Source organism: Dufourea novaeangliae, unplaced genomic scaffold (genome assembly GCF_001272555.1).
Source record: "Dufourea novaeangliae isolate 0120121106 unplaced genomic scaffold, ASM127255v1 scaffold221, whole genome shotgun sequence".
NCBI lineage: Eukaryota > Metazoa > Arthropoda > Insecta > Hymenoptera > Halictidae > Dufourea > Dufourea novaeangliae.
The window spans coordinates 1462529-1483811 of record NW_015374115.1 but is presented as its reverse complement, the minus strand read 5'-3'; the positions used below and the strand labels follow the sequence as shown (position 1 = coordinate 1483811).

The following is a 21283-nucleotide window of genomic DNA, read 5'->3' as shown; positions in this document are numbered from 1 at the left end:
TTTCTGCAAGATTAAAGCGTCCAAATGTATTTACTGAACGTGTAATTTTGTGGGGCCATAAAATCGCCTCTGCAGAACATATCGGTGACACTAATAGCAGTGTCACATATAATTCGAACAACAACAATTTTGTTTGTATAACTTTATTGTATAAAAGTTATGATGAACTCAGTGGTGTATTTACATTTGATATATATATGTCATTATAACTTTCGCTGAAACTAATATATAAGAATAATGAAGTACATAGTATCATAAAAAAAAACCAAATGCCATGTTGAAAAAAAAGAAGTTATTACTTGTAAACGCACCACGATATTTATTCAGGAAAGAAAAATAAATCTATTATAATTTTTCTTTTAACGAAAGACTTACTAAACGCGTTTTCCTAGTTTTGTATATATTCGTGTAAGTTAATTTTCAATTTATTCGTTTTACCGCAATCGTCAAAACAATTTTAAACGTATGTACTGGTTACTAAAATAATAAAAAAAGACAGGGTTGCTTGCAAAAATACAGAATATTCTCCAATTTGTAATCTAGTAATGAAACAAAAAAAAAAAAAAGAGTAAAATATATTTGGCATGGAAAACGAAAGGTTTTGCAAGTAACCATGAAATCACAGCATTGCCTTATCATGGTGTCTCTTGAAAGCACCTGACTGATAAACAAATCGTAGCTAGTCTTTTAATTGTTGGTACATGTTTATGTATCGCTTGCTGCCAAGGGACAAAAATCTCTTTCACTGGGGAGTACGTGGATTAAACAATCTTTATTAAATCTCTGGCCTACTATCTGTAATCAACAGTACTTTCATACATAGATTGTACAGAATTGTTTTATGATCCAGAATAAACAGTAAACCGAAAATCTGATTGGATAAAAGTTTGTTCATAATCCCTGTGTCAATAATGTTTTAATGTCCTGAACTCGCATTTACTATTTAATGAGAAATTATTCTTAGCTATACTACATAATGTGCTTCAATGAAGTTTATTAAGATCACTAAAATTAGTGTCCAACTACGAGACGTTTAAGGAACAACAGTTATACAAAGAGAGCGAGTACATTTAAGTATATAGGATGCGGCCGAGAGGATGATACAAGAAAGCAGGAGAGGTTTTTCTACGTACAAAAATAAGTGGAAAATATAGAATAAAATATTTTCGTGGGATGCATTGTTCCCGAGATAATTGAATTTGAAAATCTGCGGTGTGTCTGTTCGTTGTGTTCCGTTTCGACTTATTTAGATGAATTCGAAAATTCGATTTTTTTTTAAAACTAAACCTCAGATGAACAAATTTTATTTTACATTTTTGATTTATTTTTACATAACGAAATATCTCCTGTCCACTTGTACCGTCCTTTCGGCCGCACCCTGTATTTCAGTTTTAAAATTAGGCTTAGTTTATTAATTACTGCTAGCACGACCACACTGTAGAGTAAAAGAGGCCATTAATCTTAATTATTACAACATATTGTACTGTATAATACACAATCAGTTAAAAGATTCGTTTTGTAATCACGTTATAATATTATTGATACATACATATAATACATTACCAACAGTTTGTAAAATAATTAACAAGTTATTATTATAAAAGTTATAAATAATAAACGGAAATATGTTATCTTTTTAGAAACAATAATTTTGTATTGTATCCTAACATTTATTCATTAAAAGAGAAGAAGGCATTTATAGTAGAAATTCCAGTTAGCATTTAAAAGATTTATAAAACATTCAAAATCTTCATTGAAATCTATAGTAGTAAATATGATTGTTTCTTCTTGGAAGTATCGTTCTGTGTATATGTTTCCTCCGCATTATTTAATGAAGTTTCGTATAGCCTCCTAGTACAATTAAATTCCTCATTTAATTTTGTAATTTATATTTAAAACACTTTCCTTAAAATTTAGAATATAAGTAAGTGCCATTTTCAATTTAAGGACTTAATATTTTGAGTATCAGAAAAATATTTATATACAAAAAAACAAGATTATATTATATGATCTAAATTTCAAAAGTATAGTTTACTCAAATTATTACATTCATTTTATATGATGTGCAACAGCAGTATGCACATCTTTAAGCTTCTCTTCTATCATCTTCAGAATTCGAGGATGTTATTACATTCTGCTGAGTAAGTTTATGTATTAAGTTTTCTATCATCTTGATGTCAACTAAACCTATAAATTTATCAATAACCAATCCACTTGAAATTACTACAACAGCTGGTACAGCTTTTACTTCAAAGATGTGTACTAACTCTGGGTTCAATTCTAGATCTATAATGGCAAGATCTAATTTATCCATTGGTTCTATAAGATCTATTAATTTAGGTGTGAGTATTCTGCAAGGTTCACACCAGTGAGCATGAAAGTTTACGATAACTGGTATTGAACTATTCATTACCTTACTAACAAATTCTTGATTATTATTTATTTCAAATTGTTTGTTCCACTGTCGGGACAGAGAAACCCCACGGACTAACATTGATGAAAGCTTACTGGTATGACGCAACATTTTCTAGTTTTTTAAGTACTGCCTAATTACTGAGCATAATCAATAGAAATTAGCAATTGTATCTGCCAATATTTCTATTTTGTTAATAAACTCTGAAATATATACAGAAAAACAAAGAATTAATTGATTCTATGTATTATTAGCTTATATAGCAATTGCAGTGAGGAAGATACTTACTATAAATATTTAAAATATCCAATTAGTTATACGAATTGGTCTAACAGAATCTGTTATGGCAAATTTAACATATCCTATCAATCCAATGATAGATGATAGAATTAACAGTGTAAGTAGCAGAATACGCCAGATAAATAAATGATCGTATGTCTGCAAAGAAAAAGTTTCTTTTGACATAATTACATAATCAATTAGAATTTATATTGTTTGCTATGTGATCATTATACAATTAGGAACACAGACATATAGTAATATTTACTTACAAATTAAATATGTGCATACCTTTTTCTCAGTAGAGACAGATTTTTCAGATGCTCTTGGCAAAGCAATTAAAATAACTGTGCATATGCTCACAATCAATATAGCAATTGCACCAATTTTCCTCTCAACTCGTAAAGTAATAATAAATACAAATAGAGCCAGTGCCCACAGAACAAAAATAAGGAATAATCCTATACCAACTCCAAATACCAAATTAGTCATACCACTAAAAAAGAGAAATTTAAGTATATAAACATTTCTTACCACTTATTTATGATTCTTAATTAAAGAACCAATTCTGCTATACAATTAGAAGCGATTATAATAAATTATACAATGACCAAGCCTACTAGGAAAATCACTAAAGATAACTGAGATAAGAGAGAATCAAAAGTAGATTTCATAGATAGTAAATTAGGAAACGTTCATTCTGTTAACAAATACTTATTTATATGTAAATTTCTAACTACTTTCAATCGAATGTTTATATTTATAGGAAACTATCCTACTACATTAAATAAATAAAGTATAGAAAAATATAATTTTATTCATACTTTACAAGTATTCTTCTAATGTGATTCAGTCAAACGAATTATATTCTGAAGAACTTTTAAAATCATTCATCATACACTATTCCAAGTGGAATCATGCTATGACATCATATGACATATACCGTTTAACTGTAAACCTTATAACCCGTTGCAAACATGTTTAACACACATTGACTGTAACATTAGTTTAACACGTTTAACTGCGTTTAACACCATTTAACACTGGTTTAACAAAACTCGTATTTTCATCTTTCACCAGAGGGCGGGTGGATAGCAGTCGATTCTCGCATCTTATCCAAATGTATTGTGTAAAATATCTAGGAGATACGAATTGAAAAGTTGGATTGATGTTATTGGAAAAATTTCTGACATTTATATTTTATTTATAACATGACGTCTAAACACATATCAAGAAAAAGTTAGCAGCATTTAAAAAGATTAATAATTAAATAAAAATTATTGCTGTTATACTGTTGTATAATATTTCTCCGTATGTAAATCTAATTAAAAAATATTTCAATAATAATATAATATAAATCTGTTAACCAATTTCAAAGTATATCATCAATTTAATTTGAAATTCGTGGCATACATTTATAGAATAGTGGGACGGGTACGCAACGAATGTTTCTAGGGATCTGTACTACCTTTAGGGCAGTTTACTTTTAAAGATGTCACTTCCTACGACGTGAAGGCAGCAATTTTTGTTTGAAATTAAACGTATACTCTATGGAACGTTAGGAGTACAGGAGATAGCATTTTAAATTCTGGCGTTTATTATTTATATAATTGTAAATACGTTATTGTTTCTATAAAAAAATCATGAGGCTATGGCTACGAATTATATTGGAATGGGTGAGTAGTAATATTGCATGAATTAATATATCTGAGGAATGAATTTACATTGCATAAGGAAACTGTTACTCCAAAACAAGTAGTAAACATAAATAAATAAGAATTTAATCTTATTTTAAAGGACATTTTCGTTATAAACAAACGTAACAAAGTCAATTTATAATTATGATGGATGTAAAATTTTGATAAACATAGTAGGTTGCCCTGTATTGTACATCTTTTAAACATACTTGTAAACATAAATAATTAAACAATATTTTCAGCTGCACTGTTTAGATGTAGTGGAAACAAATGTGAAAGACTTGAAAGAACTAGAAGACGGAAAATTTTACAAAAAGTTATTACAACAATGGTAGGTACATTTGTGTTTGATTATACTTATTTATTAGGAGCATTATGTATCAAATTTTTCTTACAAATTAAATACAAAACATATTTATATATTTAACTATATTAGAAACTAGATGTCAATACAGATTGTTATTATTTACAGTTCATGGAAAGGTATAGAGGACACATCAGATACAGAAAATATTGTTACAAAATTTTTGCAAGGTATATAAAAATGTAACACACATTTTTTTCATAGAAGGTATCAGCTTAACTTGATCACCTGCAGTATTTTTATCACTTTTAATGAATAAAAATTAACTGTGGTATGCGAGAAAAAAACTTTATGCCAAGGTCATTTTTTTCTAGATTTTTTTGCATGAGATTTGTAAATTTTTTTTTTTTTGTACGATTAAAAATAATGGTTTAATTTAATGAAACACCTTTATCTGATACAATTGTTCATTAAAATATAACATCTTCTATTTTCTATGCAGATGAATATCCTGAATTCATGTTGAATGTAGAAACATTTGAAGAGATTGAACACATGGACATTGCATCCTTATTTTTATTGTATATATGTCAATACGAACCATTATTTTATCAACCTATGTGTAACAAATTGCAACATGAGACTCAAATTAAAATTAAAATGTTCCTTGAAATAATTATTCCGTATGGAAAGAATATAAACAAGGAGTCATTAAGAGCAGCAATAGCTGAATTAGAATACAATGCACCAAAAACACCGGTGACACCAAGAACACGATCGCTGAAAGATTTTTTTACTTCTCCTGCCACGCGATCTGCTCAAACTCATAAAGTATTGAGCGAACGAAATCGCGAATTGAGGAAGTTAATGAACGAATTAGAAGTGGAGCGATTCGAGAAAGCAGATTTACAGGAAGATTTGCGAATCCAACAGAATAAAGTTCAAAGTTTGCAAAATGCGTTGCGAGAACAGACCGCGGAACTGAAAGCTTTACGGAACGAAAGAGTGCCAAACACTCCGCAGTCTTGTAAAAAAAGTAAAAATACAACAGACTTGGAACACTATTACAGAAGGGAGGTAGGTCAGTTAGAAGATGAACTAATACAGAAACAATTCGAGATAGATAAGCTTGAAACAGAGAATGACAGTTTGTATAAGAAAGTAAAAGGTATGGAAAGACAATACATAAGCATTAAGGAGAAACTGAGAATTTGTGAAAAATCTTTGGAAAGTATGCAAATTCAAGGGGAACTTAAAGACAGAGAGATAGTAGATCTTAGAATTACTAACGAAGAATTACGCACTCACTTGAAAGAATTTAATAGAACAGATGATGGGGAACAAAGTTTTGAAATTGATGGCATAGTACCTTTAACTTTAACCGTACCGTCTCTAAATACTAGCGAAGCTCTTAGTTCAGTAATCGAGATTCAATTGCAAGAAGCGAAAGAAGAATCTGCTGCATTGAAAACTGAAATTGATGTTTTAAATAAAAAATTAGATTCCACAAGCCGAGACTATAAAAACGTAACGCAACTTTTAGAGGAAAAGACAGTAAACTTACAAGATACAGAAGCTAAATTACGTACCACTTTGAATAAATTCGCTAAGGAGGTCGAATCTTTACAAACAGAGAAAAAGTCTTTAATAAATGAAAATCAACGTTTAGAAAAGTTATATGCCTCTCAGAAAACATCGTTGTTACAAATCGAAGAGACTAAAAATATTTTAACCATGGAAGTTGATACTTTGAAGGAAAAAATTAAAGTGACGGAAAACTCTTTAAATGATGTGAATGTAAATAACGTACAGTTAAATGATGCACTTGCAGATGCTGAATCAGAGATAGTTAAAAAAATTAAAAGTATACAAGATTTAAATAATTTATATGACATTACATTTGAAAGCTATGATACAAATTTGAAGAAGATTATACTTAATAATTTAGTAACTCGTGACTGTCAAAATGATTTAGATGATGCAACAACTGCTCAGCTTATAGAAAAAGTAAAGATATTATTAGACGATTTTAATGAAAAATCCACTTCTCAACAAATGGAGCTTAAATCTTTGAAAAGTAGTATGGAACAAATGGAATTAAAGACAGAACAATATCAATCAAAAATATGCGAATTAGAAAAGAATGATAAACAAAGTGCTGAAGAGATATCAAAGCTAAAGGAAACTATTGCAAGAAATATAACAGAGATTAACAAACTTAATGCTGCTGTAAATCAATATTCTACCGAAATTTCATGTTTACGAGAAGTTGAACTTGAAAAACAAATTTTAGAGAAAGATTTGTACACGCTTAAAGATGATTTGGACAAGAAAAGTACATTATTAAAATCTTCTACAAGATCTACACAAAATTTAAAAGAAACTCTGAATGCATTAATAGCGGAATTCCGTTGGACAAAGGAGGATATACTGAATCAATTGAATGAATGTCAAAAACAAAGTGATGAAATCATTACAAATATTTTAAATGCTCACAAAATATTACATAACAATTTCACCAAAGAACAACTTCACAGAAAAGAAATCGAGGACAAACTTGCAGATAACGAAAAAGAATTAAAAGATAATCAAAACTTAAACACTGCATTAGAAAACAATTTGGTAAAAACTAAGCAAACAGTAAGCGAATTAGAGACAGCATTGGTAGAAGTTAAACAAAAATTAACAGAATCTATACAAAAATCGGAAAACCTTCAGAAAACGAATAAAATTCTGGAAAAACAACAAGAAGATATGGAGGGTCAAAATGAAAAAGTTTTGCTCGATTTAAATATGGTAAACGATAAACTTAAACTAGCTCAAGAAGAAACATCTAACTCGTCGAATCAATTAAAGTTAAAAACCGAAAAAATTACACATTTAATTGCAGAAGTTACTTCTCTGAAATTAGAAAAAGAACATGTAATTCATTTACAACAGGAAGAAGAATCTAACATGAAGAGTTTTATACAAGAATTAGAAGAGAAATTGTTAGAGAAGCAACGCGAGTTGGATCAGCTAAATATAGAGATAAAATTAAAACAGGAAACATTAGAACTTGTACAGAACAAATTTGAAAAATTGTCGAAAGAAACAGTTGTTTCTGAAATAAAAATGAAAGAAGTAATTATGAATCTCCAGGAAGTGAGAACTACACAAGATACAGTTTTGACAACTCAAGAGAAGGCCTTAAAGGAGAAGGCTTTACAGATGATCCAACTTGAGAAAGAATTTATGGAATCAAAAAGCGTGCTTTATAAGCAATTCGAGGATGAGAAAACGCTATGTCAAAGTTTACAAAGTAAAAATTCCGAATTACAAATTGAATTGTACAAGCAAATGAAAACTTTAAATGAATTGCAAGAAGTATTGAAGAGAGAAAAAATTGAACATGACAAAAGTAAGGAATACTCTAAAATTCTGGATACAAAGATGTTAGAAATTGCACAAATTTGTAATGAACTAGAATATTCTGTAAATGATTTGAGACCTGCAATAGCAAACGCAACTCCAGCCAATGAAAACTTTTATAATGATGGTGATGACAGATTGTTGTCTATAAATAATGATAGTTACAAGACTAATAATATTTTAAATACTGTAAAGACATCTATTAACGAAGTACATGCATCGCGTAAATTAATTTTATATCTATCAAATGTAAATACAAACTTGAATGAAACTTTGGAGAATCAAAAAGTTATTACAGATAACTATATACAAAAATGTAAAGAGACCGAAACATTAAAAATTGAAGTGCAGGCATTGAAGAATACAAAAGAAAAACATGTGAAACATCTAAATAATCTTATAAAACGTAAAGAGTCATTAAGAGATTCTTTGCAGAATGTTATAAAATCGAGAAAAGATTTGGATACATCTTTGGATGAACTAAAAGAAAAATGGGATAGATTGTTAACAAAGTCTGGTAGTATTTTGGAAATGGATAATTTAGTATGCGATAAGTTAAAACAGATACAGGTCAGAAAAACACACCTCGAAAATACCTTGTCTAAATACAATATTCATCAATTGCAAAACATAATACCTACGCACACTATTCTGTGGCAAAAGTTCTTATGGACAGAGCAAGAATTGAAAAATACTTATTTGAATCTATCTGACAATGAAGAAATGTATGATATATGTTTGGATACCTTTTCGGATGAGAGAACAGTAATTGAAGCCGAGCTACAAAAAAATGTAATATTCAAAGAGCGCATTATTCAAACTGAAAAGGAAATAGATGATTTTGCCAACTTAGTTACTTCATTAGAAACTGATTTCAAATCTAACGGAACAAAATATCAATCTGAAACGGAGAAAAAATTACAATTTCAAATTGATGAACTAATAGAGGAGAAAAATAATGTAGCAAACAAATTAGACTGTGCACGCATGAAGAATGCAAAATTGGAAGAGCATATCGATGAACTCCGAGAAAAGATAAACGAATTAAGAACAATCTCATGGAAAGAAACAGAAGCATTAAAGGAAGAAAACTTGAAGCTACAAGAAGAAAGGGACGAGTTAAGCAAGCGGCCGAGGAAAGAAGACGTCGACAATCAGTTGAAAGATATTTATGAGAAGTATAAGATTAAATTAGATGAAATGAAACTAAATATGGTAGGCACATTCATAATATCTATTATTTTTGCAATCATTATGATTCCTTTATTCCTGTAATACGTATTACAGAAAACAGCATATAATGAACAAGTAACTAAGTTAAACAAAGAACAAGAACAATGTGTACAGGAAAGATTGGAAACACTACAGAAAAAAATGGAAATACAATGTCGCAAACAGGCAGATGAATTAAGCAAGTACAAAGCACATGTCGCAGGCATGAGTTCGCAGATTTGGAATGTTGGAGAAAAACTCTTAAGTGAACGACAAGAGAAGGAGAAGTTACAGAAGGAGCTAGTCGAACTGAAACTTAAATATCAACACTTGGATCAACAGTTGATTTCCTCAATAGAACATAGAAGTACCAAGTAAGACGAATTACATTATAACAATAGCGAAGTATTGGGGTTTTTTTAATATTTCCAAATATTATTTAAACTTATCTTAGATACGAAAAAAGAGATTTACTATCGGGAGAAAACAAAGAAGAGATTTTACATAAAGTTACCGTGATCGAAGAAAAAACAGCTTTTGAAAGAAGATGCAGTATTAGAAGTATACAAACAATGGGTAATGCATTTAATGCGGAAGACGAGGAGGGAGAAGTGTTCGATAATATTTATTTAGGTAAATTATGTAAGATTTATGAACGAAAATTAGAAAAAATTTATGTTTATCAATTAAACGAATCTAATTTATTAGCCGACATGAAAAATGGTTTCCATCCTTTACCATTTACGGAAGAAGAAATTAAAGTAAGCAATTTTTATATGTCTCTTGCGTATTTTATTTTTGGTATCACTGTTTGAAAATGAACATTCGTTTATAGACAGGCTCAGCAGCAGATGAAATGTTTAATGATAGTTTAAGTCAAAGTTTACTTCCTGAACAGAAAGCAAAGAAGAAAGACAGAACTCAGGTAAACATATCTATACGATGAAAACGATGAATTCGTATTACTGAGCGAATGTTATAATTTTATTTTATCGTAGACATCATACAAAAAACCTGGCCCTCCAACACCCAGTAAGAATGGAGGAAGATTATCACTACAAGTAAGTTAATTATGTGTGGTACTGATGTAATACCAAAATAAAACACCACCAGGTGTCTGGCTAACTGTTTCTCACGTTATCTTTAAAATTGAAGGGCAATGAACTAAAGAGTCCAAACTCAAGGATACTAAGAGAAAGAAATAAAGACAGAGCAACGGCAACACCGCGCACACTGAAAAGTCTATTCACTTCAAGACGACAAGACGAAGTAAGGATAAAAGATACTATTTATATTGTACACAATTCATCCATGAAGCTCGTATAGTCCTTGTTCCAATATTTCTTAATATTCTATACATATTATGACAATACTGAAACCAAAAATTAAATATAAAACTATATGTAATGTTGTTTTAATAGAATGTTTCAGTTACACCAAGAGGTCGTAGAAGAAGTAACATTTTCCGTAGATATCGTGGTACGACCGACAGATAAAAATCATCACGTATGTAACACGAATTATTTTCTACCACCAATATTTGTAACTTTAAGGAGAACAATTTATTTTCTTTTAACTTTCCTTATCAAGCTAAGAAATGTACAAAGTACTATGAAATTTAATATTTTAACGATAGGCTATTTAAATACGTATGAAGAAAAAGTCTTTGTTGTTCGTAGATTATAATCATTTATTTAGACGATGAATTAAATAATTTCAGAATTAACAATAGTATTTGAAAGTTTTATCAATATAAAAAACACTGATGTTACAAAACGTATGGTATGGTCATATATAATGCGATATTGACTCAAAAGTATATATAATTTTAAATAACAAAAATATTTTATGTAAATGATTTAAAAACACTTAAGAGTAACTTATCAAGGTAAAGTGAAACTCAATGGTCAGTAAAAGTTTTCTTATCTTGTGTTATATATGTAGCCGACTGAATAAGTTCTATGTATTGTTCTACCTGAAACCTATTCAATCTGATACATGTATTAAAAATGTATCACAAATCACCTTCCCTTGGTACACGGCCATCTTGGATACAATGAAAATCTTTTTCCTATTAGTCTTCATTATTCGGAATCCGATTCCTGTAACAAATGTGTATTATTATTTTAATGGAGAACTATAACGGTTAATAGAACTATTCATAATTCAACAATGAGCTTACTCAAACTAATTTTTTCTAATTTTATAGCATATTTGTAACTTTACTGTATATCGTTTTAAATGAAATCAGACAATGTTCAGAAACTGATCTGATATAACAACATTTTTAGAGAACAATCTTTAATTCCACACGTAAGAATATAGCAATTAAAGATCCATATATCACGACTATTTGATTCTAATACTTTTTAATCATAAATGCCGCCCTTAGTAAGTAACTATTGTAATATAATTGTAATATTATAAATTTTATAAATTATACGCGTGTATTCTTTAATTATAATAAATTAACGCGACTCACCATGTATTGACCTTCGACGTAGCGACCAGAATTTCTAGATGTCCTTCTTAATTCTCTTGGTTCCCCGTGATCTTGACTTCTCCGCCTATAAAGAGCAACCATCATTTGTACGAGCAACTCTGAGGTGACAAAAACAAATGGTTTACGTCCATTAGATCATAAAAACAAATTACTTACGACCTCGACTGTATCTGCAAAGTCTTAAGTTTATTATCTATATCTTGGGATGGGCTAGTGGACGCGTCCTCGATGATCGCCGACGGAGACGTCTGCATCTGTATCGTGTCACTGGTTTCGTAAAAGCCAGCTGCCCTAGATCCACGATTTATTGATACTTTATTAACGGCTAATCTGAAATGCAGATTCAAGCTAATGGTACTACAAAGGGTGCGCCAAACTGAAAACTTATTTCATGAGCACCGTGACTTGCAAACTGAATGCAACAGAGGTATACAATATTCTTTCTTCATATTTAAAAGAAAAAAAGCTTATTCTTTCTTCGAACAAGTACATTCTATTTAATCGGTCTACTTAAACGGAAGACAATTTGAGGACGCAGAAATGCTAGAATGAAACGAAGCTTTTTTACTCACTGATGCTTCCTTGGACCACGTTTCTTCTTGTGTTTACTGAAAGAAAAAGGATTCATTGATGGAAATACGTCGGAGTTAATTTCATAAGTAAAGGGACAAAAATTTGGTTATAAGTAAACTCTTCGTATTTTTACACGCACGGTTCTATATGATACGAGCACAAACGTTACAAAATTACAGTTCACGTACATACGTATCGTTAAATTCCGTCGCTACATCCGAACGAACGATTAAATATCCGAACAATATTCGTAGTATTCATTCCAGGTATTAACAAATCAGATATCTAGAAACGTGTCTTATAATATTGCGCTGATTATAGAGAACGGCGTGTTGAAAAATACAAAAGTATTTCGATGGTTGAACCAGGGAATGCAGAGTAATGGGTTAATATTTGTGACCATTTCTTTTGCGAATTTCAAGGGTATGAAAACTGTGCAAAGTGTAGCGTCGTTTAACCGCCACGAAATTGAAATTTTGATAAAGCGGGATACGGGAACTCGTAGGAGAAGGGGGTCTTATTGTAATTAATATCACATGTTCATCGTATCTATCACCAATTTGTATATTATCAATATATAAACAGAATACACAGTATTTTAGATTTGCTTGTTTTCAAGTTCTTAGCTTCAACAAAACACACATCGTTCTCTATGTACTTTTTTTGCAGGCATTCCAAAAATATTATCGATTCTATCAACAACATTATTGTGTATTTTTTTTTGTATCATATTCTCCTTACACTAGTATGTAGAAGTTGCGAGTTGTTTTAAATATAGGCATCAAGAATAATAGATTTCATCAATTACTTATATAACTTTTTATCATTTACATAGGTATGCGTCCGTTTGATACTTGGTTCGATACTTTCGCAATATTACATGTGTATATGAATATGGATGTATATATGTGTATATATATATATATATTGTTAATTCCTTACACTAGCTTGAAAGTTGATTTTAAAACAGGCACCAAGAATAACTGACCTCATCAATTCCTTATACAATTTTTGCCCCTTATATGATTACATACATTATATATTTTGCTAAAAAATTCTAATTCTTAGCTTGAATAACGATCAGGTAGCCTGCAACAAGCGATTCATAAGAGATTACTACCCATGCGAACACAACAGTTTTATCATGTACGTAAAGACGCCAATGGTAATGTGTATTCATTAATAAATAAAGCACGAACATGCAATTAGATGGAAAAGAGTGAACTATTTTATTTTTTGGAATATTCTCAATAATTACGCAAATAGTGATTAATGTGTATAAAATAAAAATTAAACGATATGCTGCACTGCAAATATATTATCTAACATTCCTATATAAAACAGTTTTCAAAATGGATCAAGTTCTACATTTTACAATTATTAGTGTTGTATATTTGTAATTTAGATTGTCCTACTTTAAAGGAATGGAGTGTAATAAATACATTATAGCGAAACATAAAATAAAATAATAATGCAAAACAAACTATGGTAAAGAAGAATAGGGTTTAGTTAATTATTAAACTAGTGAGAGTACGGATTTACTTTAGCATTCAACGACATTACAGTGCAATGTCAATAAATAGTTAAAGAAATGTGCAGATTACACGTGGATTAAAATAACTACATAAGCGTGTAAATTTAGTATCTACATTAGCAATACGTTCTATAATTATCTAATGTGTTCTATCATTCTCAGCGTAAAATACGTTTTAGAAGCAAAAAAAGCATACTCTGCATATATTATGATTATGGATTAATGAAATTTCATTATAAACATAGTAGTATTATATATATGGCGATTACTTGCAACTATATAATTGTTCTGTATCCCAAATAGTATCAGTAAATAAAATTTACGAAATATGTTACTGTGTATTAGTTTGGTATGTACACCTAACTCACCCAGAAAATTCATGATCAGAACCTTCTTCAGGCTCATCTACTTCCTCTTCCTCTGCAAAAAATATAAATGTACGTGATTAAAAATAAACTACACTGTACCAGAATGAATTTTAAATAATTCTTACCGAAGTATATAAATTTCTTTTCTTTTTTTTTTTACTTTATATAAATTGCAAGGACGTACCAGCTAAGTGATCCTTCTTGCGTCTCGTGTAAGCTCGTTTACTCGTTACCGGAACTTGATCTGTCTCGCCATGCAAAAGACTGTTTCTGTACAATAGTAAAGGCTGCCAATCCTCTCCCCGCGAGGACGGCATTCCAGCTTGTAATCGCCTGTCGAGGAAGTTTAGCCTGCAATATAAGCATACAATTACATAAATCACGAATAGAATAAGGATTAATCAACAATTAAGAACAATCAAGAATCTTAGAAGTCAAACTGATCATCTATCACGTTTCGTATATTTCACAATTTTAATATTTTTTACATCCTTATTTTCTTTTTAATGTAAAATCTATACTTTACATAATTCTGCATGTAACATTTATTTGTTTGCATACTCCGAGTAAAAGTTTTAAAAGCAATATTTCTGGTATCATCAATTTTTTATCTTGTTTAAGGAGTTTATTCGTGAACTCGGACAAGATTTCAAGGAAAGATAAATTAGGCGGTGGTCCAGTGGGATCTTGCTCGATGCCATCTGGTGGTGTGATAGCGAAAAGAACACCCGCCCGGTGTAGAGCGGTGATTGCTTCTCGATTTTTCACTGCATCCAAACCAAATGACAAAGCGAATCGTTTTGCAAGCTCCTGAAATATGTTTACTATCAATATACGAGGCGAGACAATAAAGTTTCGAGTATAATTCTATTTCCACCAAAGTAGCAACAATGTAAACAGTTGTTGTCATACCTCGTATGTATCGTTATGCATATAGTGCTCCGATGTTTCTTGCCATTCAAAACAGGATGATACATAGCCAGAATGACAAGAACTATTTGAACATAGTATACGTATGTGATAACTATATTATAATTACAAAATATTTATAAATGTACACACACCTTTATCGCCGTAAACTCTTCGCTGTTTCTATTGACTTTGCCTTTTTCGGCTACTATTTCATTATATAAAATATTCAAACTATGCTGCATCGTCAACGCACAATTTGTTTTATTAATGTCTCTGGCCTTTCCTAGCGTAGTCTTAATAATATCTCCATAATCATTGTAATATTTTACATAATGTTTGAACACGTCCGCAGCCGCTTTGGTAGGTATCATGTTATATACAATTAGCTTGCAGTAACCCGCTAAAAAGTTTCTTCTTTTATGTAACTCTTCTATCTTTGAATGTTCGTCATGTCCATCTGCAAATATAAAGTGCATCGTTTAACCTTATTTGTATTTTCAAAGGATGATTTTATTATTATTATATATATATACCATCTTCTTCTTCGAAAAATACGTATTCTTGTATAAACCGATTGAGCATGTTCTGCATCGCTTGGTCAGGTTCGTATACCAACTGATGCATCAAAGGCTGAGGATGCGTTGTCAACTGGTTACAAAACACTACCAATAAATCACATATCGTATTGTATGCTTCTTCTCTCAGAATTGGCGGAGAAGGCTGCAAAAACACTTTATTTTATTGTAATATCTCTATTCACAAAAGCGTGAAAAATAAAGTAAATACCGTGCCACTTCCATCGCCGCTAACGAAATGTCTCATAGAACCCATGAATGAATGCAATCGTTCTTTTAATTGTCGGCACTCATCTTCGCCTCGATTTCCAGAATCTACCGACTCCATCAAATGATTTTGTCCCCACAGAATTGCAAAGAAACATGCGCTTATGCAATATTTTACTGCCTCATGCGGTAAACATCTAGAACGAAATTGTTAGTTTACAATTTTAATATTTTTTTGTTTAATTTACATATGCACGATATACGTAATGTTAGTACTTAGACGGATCCTTGGCATCTTCGATATCCTTGTACAAAGAATCCCATATTCCCCAGGGATTCATGTTGTGACAACAATAAAATATCGAAACTTTCTTAAGGGACTGAACAACATTGAAAATTTCATCCTCATCCGGTTCTTCGTCTCCCTCTATTAAATTTCTGTATTCATCAATAGCTTCTTTATATTTATTTACAATAGAATCAATTAATGTCGAACGCGCTACGTCGCACCTGTATTGAAACACGACAAAATGGTAAACATTTATGTCTTACGAATTTTTATATATATATGCTATGAAACATCACCTAGTAAAAATAGCATGCCCCTCTATACACATGTGCTCCAATGTTTTCGCGGCTGTGTCCAAAACCTCGGTATCGTGCATTTTCTCTACGATCGTATGAATTTTATTCAACAACGACTCCAGATTTTGCTCCTGCCGAGACTTGATATAAATATCTAAATCGAAATACTGAGGAATCGCGAGTAAGTTCGCAAGTTTCTCGGGATCAGCTCTGTATTTATCCAGTAACAAAGGTAACGTTTGAATGAAATGTTCTGTCAGCCGTTGTTTGTCATCGTGGACTTGCTTCACTTCTTTCGCTGACAGAATCTTTCTGGTCGGTCCCCGACCAACTGGAGCTTCACCTATTTTTCAACGTAAAAATAAGCTTACATTGTTTACATAACTAGGCATGGAACGTATTACAAAAAAAAAAGAAATGATAAATTACCCGTGGCCGCTTGTTTTATACAACAAACCATCAACTCTATCAGTGACGTTTCTTTTTGGTTATCTAAAGCTTCTTCTTCGGGTCCAGCCTCTTCTAATAATAAATCCGTCATGCATTCCCAGTCTTTCATCATTTGATTAGTTTCAATCAACGAATCAACCAAATACGCTCCGTGTTCGTGAAGTTCCGATTCAATGAAGAATAAAACGAGATCTCGAATAAGAGGAGTATTCGGCAGACGCTTTTTTCCACGTTTGGTCTTCATGCCAGCTACTGCTTCGTCATCAGGTCGGAATAAACGTTCGTTTAAAAATTCACCGGCTGCCTGTGCGACCGCACGATGAGACGAATAAACAAGCTCGTACACGTGTTCACAGTCTTTATCGGTAAGAATTTCTCTATGGTGTTTTAAAATCGATATAACAAGTTTGACAGCTTGTACCGCTACATCGTACTCCTTATCCAAGGTCATTGCAACGATTCTGTCTTTGAATTTACTTGTGAAAAGTTCAAGTTTAGTTTTTAATTCTTCCGAGGCGTATAATGGCTGCAGTGCTTGAAGACATTTCAAACGAACCTCACCAACTTTATCGTGTAACGTCCAACCTGAAAAATTACGTTTAACTCGTACAGACGTTGCACAGTATACAAAATCTGTAGTATTACAAAATTTATATTTACCTATGTATTTTAAATAGGAATCATCCAAAAAGTTTTGATGAAACTTCTTCATCCATACTCCAATCTCTGCCATACAAATCGCACGTATTTCTGGCAACGTGTCCCTGTAGCGATGCACGAATACAGATTTGAACATGTACGTAAGCATATTCTTAATTTCGTCCATATTTTCTTCCAATTCCTTTCGCTTCGCCATTAATGATTCTAATCTATCCGCGGCTCTCTTTTCTCTAGCTTTTTGTCTCTCTGCTTCGTACTGTCTCTGTGTATTGTCTAAATTTATTGACACAGTAAGAGCAACGTCTACCAACGCTGTCATGAGTTTCATGGCTGTAAACAATAAGTATTTATACATATACGCATGCAAATATGTATGCCCATGCAGCTATACAATGATATGTATATCGTACCAGCAAGTGTAGCTGTATGCCTAAAAGCTCTGACCTGTGAATCCGAAAGACCAGTCAATAATGAAATCACATTATCCATTAGAAACTGATCGTATATTATAGAATATTGACATTGTCGAACTAAAATTTGAACAAATTCACAGAAATTTGCACGAAATTTCTTCCATTGCTGTCCAGTCATGATCAATGGGTATTCTCCACTTTCCTATATTATAAATTATCATCAATTAAACACGAAAAATATGCATATACAAAAGTAATACATACCTCATCGAACTCTTCAGTCATTTTTCGAATAATCGCTACATGTTCCATTGTTGCCTGCATCTCTGACGTTATGTGACCTTTGCAACCACTTGCATTAATAAAAAACTGCATTAACATGAGAAGTGCGTTTTCTCTATTAATTTTGTACTTTTCTATCCAATCATCAACAATAGTCTACAATCGAAACGATGTAATACATTTTACTATATTTTTATTTAGCAATTTTCGATTGTAATGTTTTAAACACTCTTATATACATACAGTCAACGACGAACGATTATTCCTGATGACATAATAAAGACTAGCTTCATCTTCCAAACTATGTGAGTGATGTGTTCGCTTTCCACGTCCACGTCCACCACCACCCCTTCCTCTACTAGTGGTAGTTGGAATGTAATCTGTATCTATTTCTTTATATTTTGGCTGTTGTATTGCTCCACCTGTGTGTAACAATTGTTATTCTCAACCTACTATCAAGAATGGTATGAAACATACCACGCAACCTAGCACGTGTGTTCCTTGTAATTCTCATATTGGTAGGAGTTGCTGGTGTCACTGGTTGTTCAAATTGGGATTGATTCTCAAAACCTCCTGCTTGTTCTTGATATTGATGTTGTGATGTACCAGGTGAACTATAGCTTTCAGATGAATAATGTTCAGGGCTAAATAGAAACAATTAAAAATAATATATTGATATACATATGCTAAATGTACAAAGAACTATTAGTCATATAAACTCATTGCTTAATTCAAGTATATATATACATAAGACATTACAGCAATGTATATTAACAGTTAATAGCAAGACCTAACCCAGACCAATAAATGAATGAATATAAAAACATATATTTACGTTGGATTATGTATTGGTGTTGGAGGTGCTTGGCTGTAAGGTGTATAATTAGAGTACGATTCATTTGCTTCTCCTGTAGAATTATCATTCATAGGAGTCATTGGAGTCATTGGTGCCTCGTACTCGGGAGGCACTGGATCATCCATACGTATTCGTTTGCCTCCTCTTCTATGCATCATTTTATTCTTCTGTTATTCTTATCCCTAAAAAAGAACATTGTGTCAATTTTGTATGAAGAGGCATCACCAGCCTCCTCATCTTGAAGAAATACCGCGAAGCAACATTTCATGGAGGTTTGTATATAAACAAGCAAAATTTTGGTTAATACTAACCTGTGAATACTCTCCGGCGAGTGCGGGGACTAGCAATGTTTAGAGAGCCTTATGTTTCTACAATTTGCAACTGCATTTAATTAAAGTATTGGTCTCATTGGAAAAAAATTAGGAAAACTGATGAAATTCTTCAAATGACCCCGGCTTCTTATGAATATTTGTATATAGTGGGTCTCACAAGGCATACAAATGCGCACCAATAAACATGATTATTGATCACTTATCAAAATATAGGATAAAATGAACCAATAAGGAAAGTAGAACATGTTGCGAATAACTTTCGAATTATATATACAGAATTAAATTTTACGCGCGCGGACTTCTTGTGATCGCTAAAAAAATAATAGTCAACAAAAACGTATACAATGCTTGAAATCCGTTATTTCATGAAGCGTGTTAAAGTAACGTTCTCCCTATAGGAGAAAAATTATCTATAGTATCAAATTTTCAATTAAATAATTTTTTACCTGAAACTAATTTCCTCTTAGATCATATATAACTGGATGTCGCATTGAGAGTTCGAAACTGTGTCCAACATCGTGCGAGAGAGAAAGGTAGAATGTCCCTCTCGCCCGCAGTGCGCATGCACCGATGTCGTAGCAAGAGTTGACGCGATTTCAAATAACTACATGCATAATTAGAGTTCATTTAAAGATTAAATTTGAATAGTAAGATTGAGATATATAAATTGTCTATAAATAATCGTTGATATAAATCGTGTAAGTTTTAATTAATAAAGGCATTAAAAAATAAAGTTTATATTCATATTTATGTACACACATACATGTTTTAGATTTATTGGTGTTTAAAATCTATTACATGGAAAATATGTCTTATATAGTCATTCTGGTTTTCTGTTGTCGCACATGCCTTAAAGACGGCTTAAAGGTGCTTAGACCTAAAATGGACGTCTTCAAGGCGTCATGTGCTATCTGGGCCTGTTTTATAATGTGGTTCGTCATTTCCATATCGTTAAACACGGAATGACAAACGTTTCTACATATTTTAGTTATATATGTATGATCTAAGAATTTCCCATTGAGCTCTATCCTAACTGGAGTGTGAATCCATGTGAACCAGTGTGAACTGTGGGATAAGGGCTAGAGATGGCGTGAACTGCTACTTGTGAATCACTCGTGATTCGATCACGTTCGTTCCCAATCACGGTGATTTTTCACAGTGATTTGTGATTTCTCGTGATCGTTTCTGATTGGTGGAGAAACCTAACAGTTCTTTACACGCGACACATAATCTGTATATTTTATATTAACGACATTAAAGTATGCAAGTCCGATTGGTTATTAGGCACACGCATTGTTTCTATTGACCAACGTGATGTCATCGACCAATCAGAGTACACAGCACCGCGTGCAAGCGATGTGCCCCCCATTGCCCCCTTAGCCCTCTGTCGTCAAGGAAGACTTCTTCTGAGCAACATACTTTATCTCAGTCAATCTCAGTCTTATACACTATACACATACGCAGTAACGACGTGGCATCTATATCCCCTCTGTACGCAAATGTATTAGATAGAGAGGATTATAGGAAGAAGAAGGATAGACACCCCTTATATCTTCCTTTTCTCACGGACCTCTGACTTCCGTCTTCCGTCGCCTCTATTTCTTCGCACAGAAGTTCGCTCTCCAGTTAGTACAGAGGATATATAGAGCTCAATCATTGAGCCTCAATGTAATATCTACGTTAAGCCGAATTCTCATTATTTTGTCGCTAAGCAACT

General features: G+C 31.9%; 3 protein-coding genes across 3 annotated transcripts; 1 reads left to right on the top strand and 2 right to left on the bottom strand.

Annotated features, from left to right (window-relative positions):
- Window positions 1-2086: 2086 nt before the first annotated feature.
- Window positions 2087-2550, bottom strand: LOC107191049 (thioredoxin, mitochondrial). Its single transcript, XM_015579996.1, has one exon. It carries the CDS (start codon window positions 2522-2524, stop codon window positions 2087-2089), a length of 438 nt encoding a protein of 145 aa, XP_015435482.1. The 5' UTR covers window positions 2525-2550.
- Window positions 2551-4244: 1694 nt separating this feature from the next.
- On the top strand, window positions 4245-10901 carry LOC107191118 (coiled-coil domain-containing protein 18-like). The gene is made up of 10 exons (XM_015580073.1): window positions 4245-4368; window positions 4632-4720; window positions 4862-4923; window positions 5196-9319; window positions 9392-9690; window positions 9771-10077; window positions 10152-10241; window positions 10315-10377; window positions 10472-10585; window positions 10738-10901. Exons 1-10 carry the CDS (start codon window positions 4336-4338, stop codon window positions 10810-10812), a joined length of 5256 nt encoding a protein of 1751 aa, XP_015435559.1. The 5' UTR covers window positions 4245-4335; the 3' UTR covers window positions 10813-10901.
- An 839-nt stretch (window positions 10902-11740) lies between these two features.
- LOC107191120 (cohesin subunit SA-2) lies at window positions 11741-19942 on the bottom strand. The gene is made up of 19 exons (XM_015580075.1): window positions 19546-19942; window positions 19214-19416; window positions 18856-19022; window positions 18622-18800; window positions 18361-18534; window positions 18094-18298; window positions 17684-18013; window positions 17003-17608; window positions 16574-16916; window positions 16265-16498; window positions 15993-16185; window positions 15740-15926; window positions 15359-15663; window positions 14878-15104; window positions 14479-14645; window positions 14295-14346; window positions 12392-12427; window positions 11976-12149; window positions 11741-11883 (listed from the first exon to the last, which is right to left on the bottom strand). The coding sequence occupies exons 2-19, from the start codon at window positions 19390-19392 to the stop codon at window positions 11775-11777; spliced, it is 3867 nt and encodes a 1288-aa protein (XP_015435561.1). The 5' UTR covers window positions 19393-19416; window positions 19546-19942; the 3' UTR covers window positions 11741-11774.
- Between the last annotated feature and the right edge of the window lie 1341 nt (window positions 19943-21283).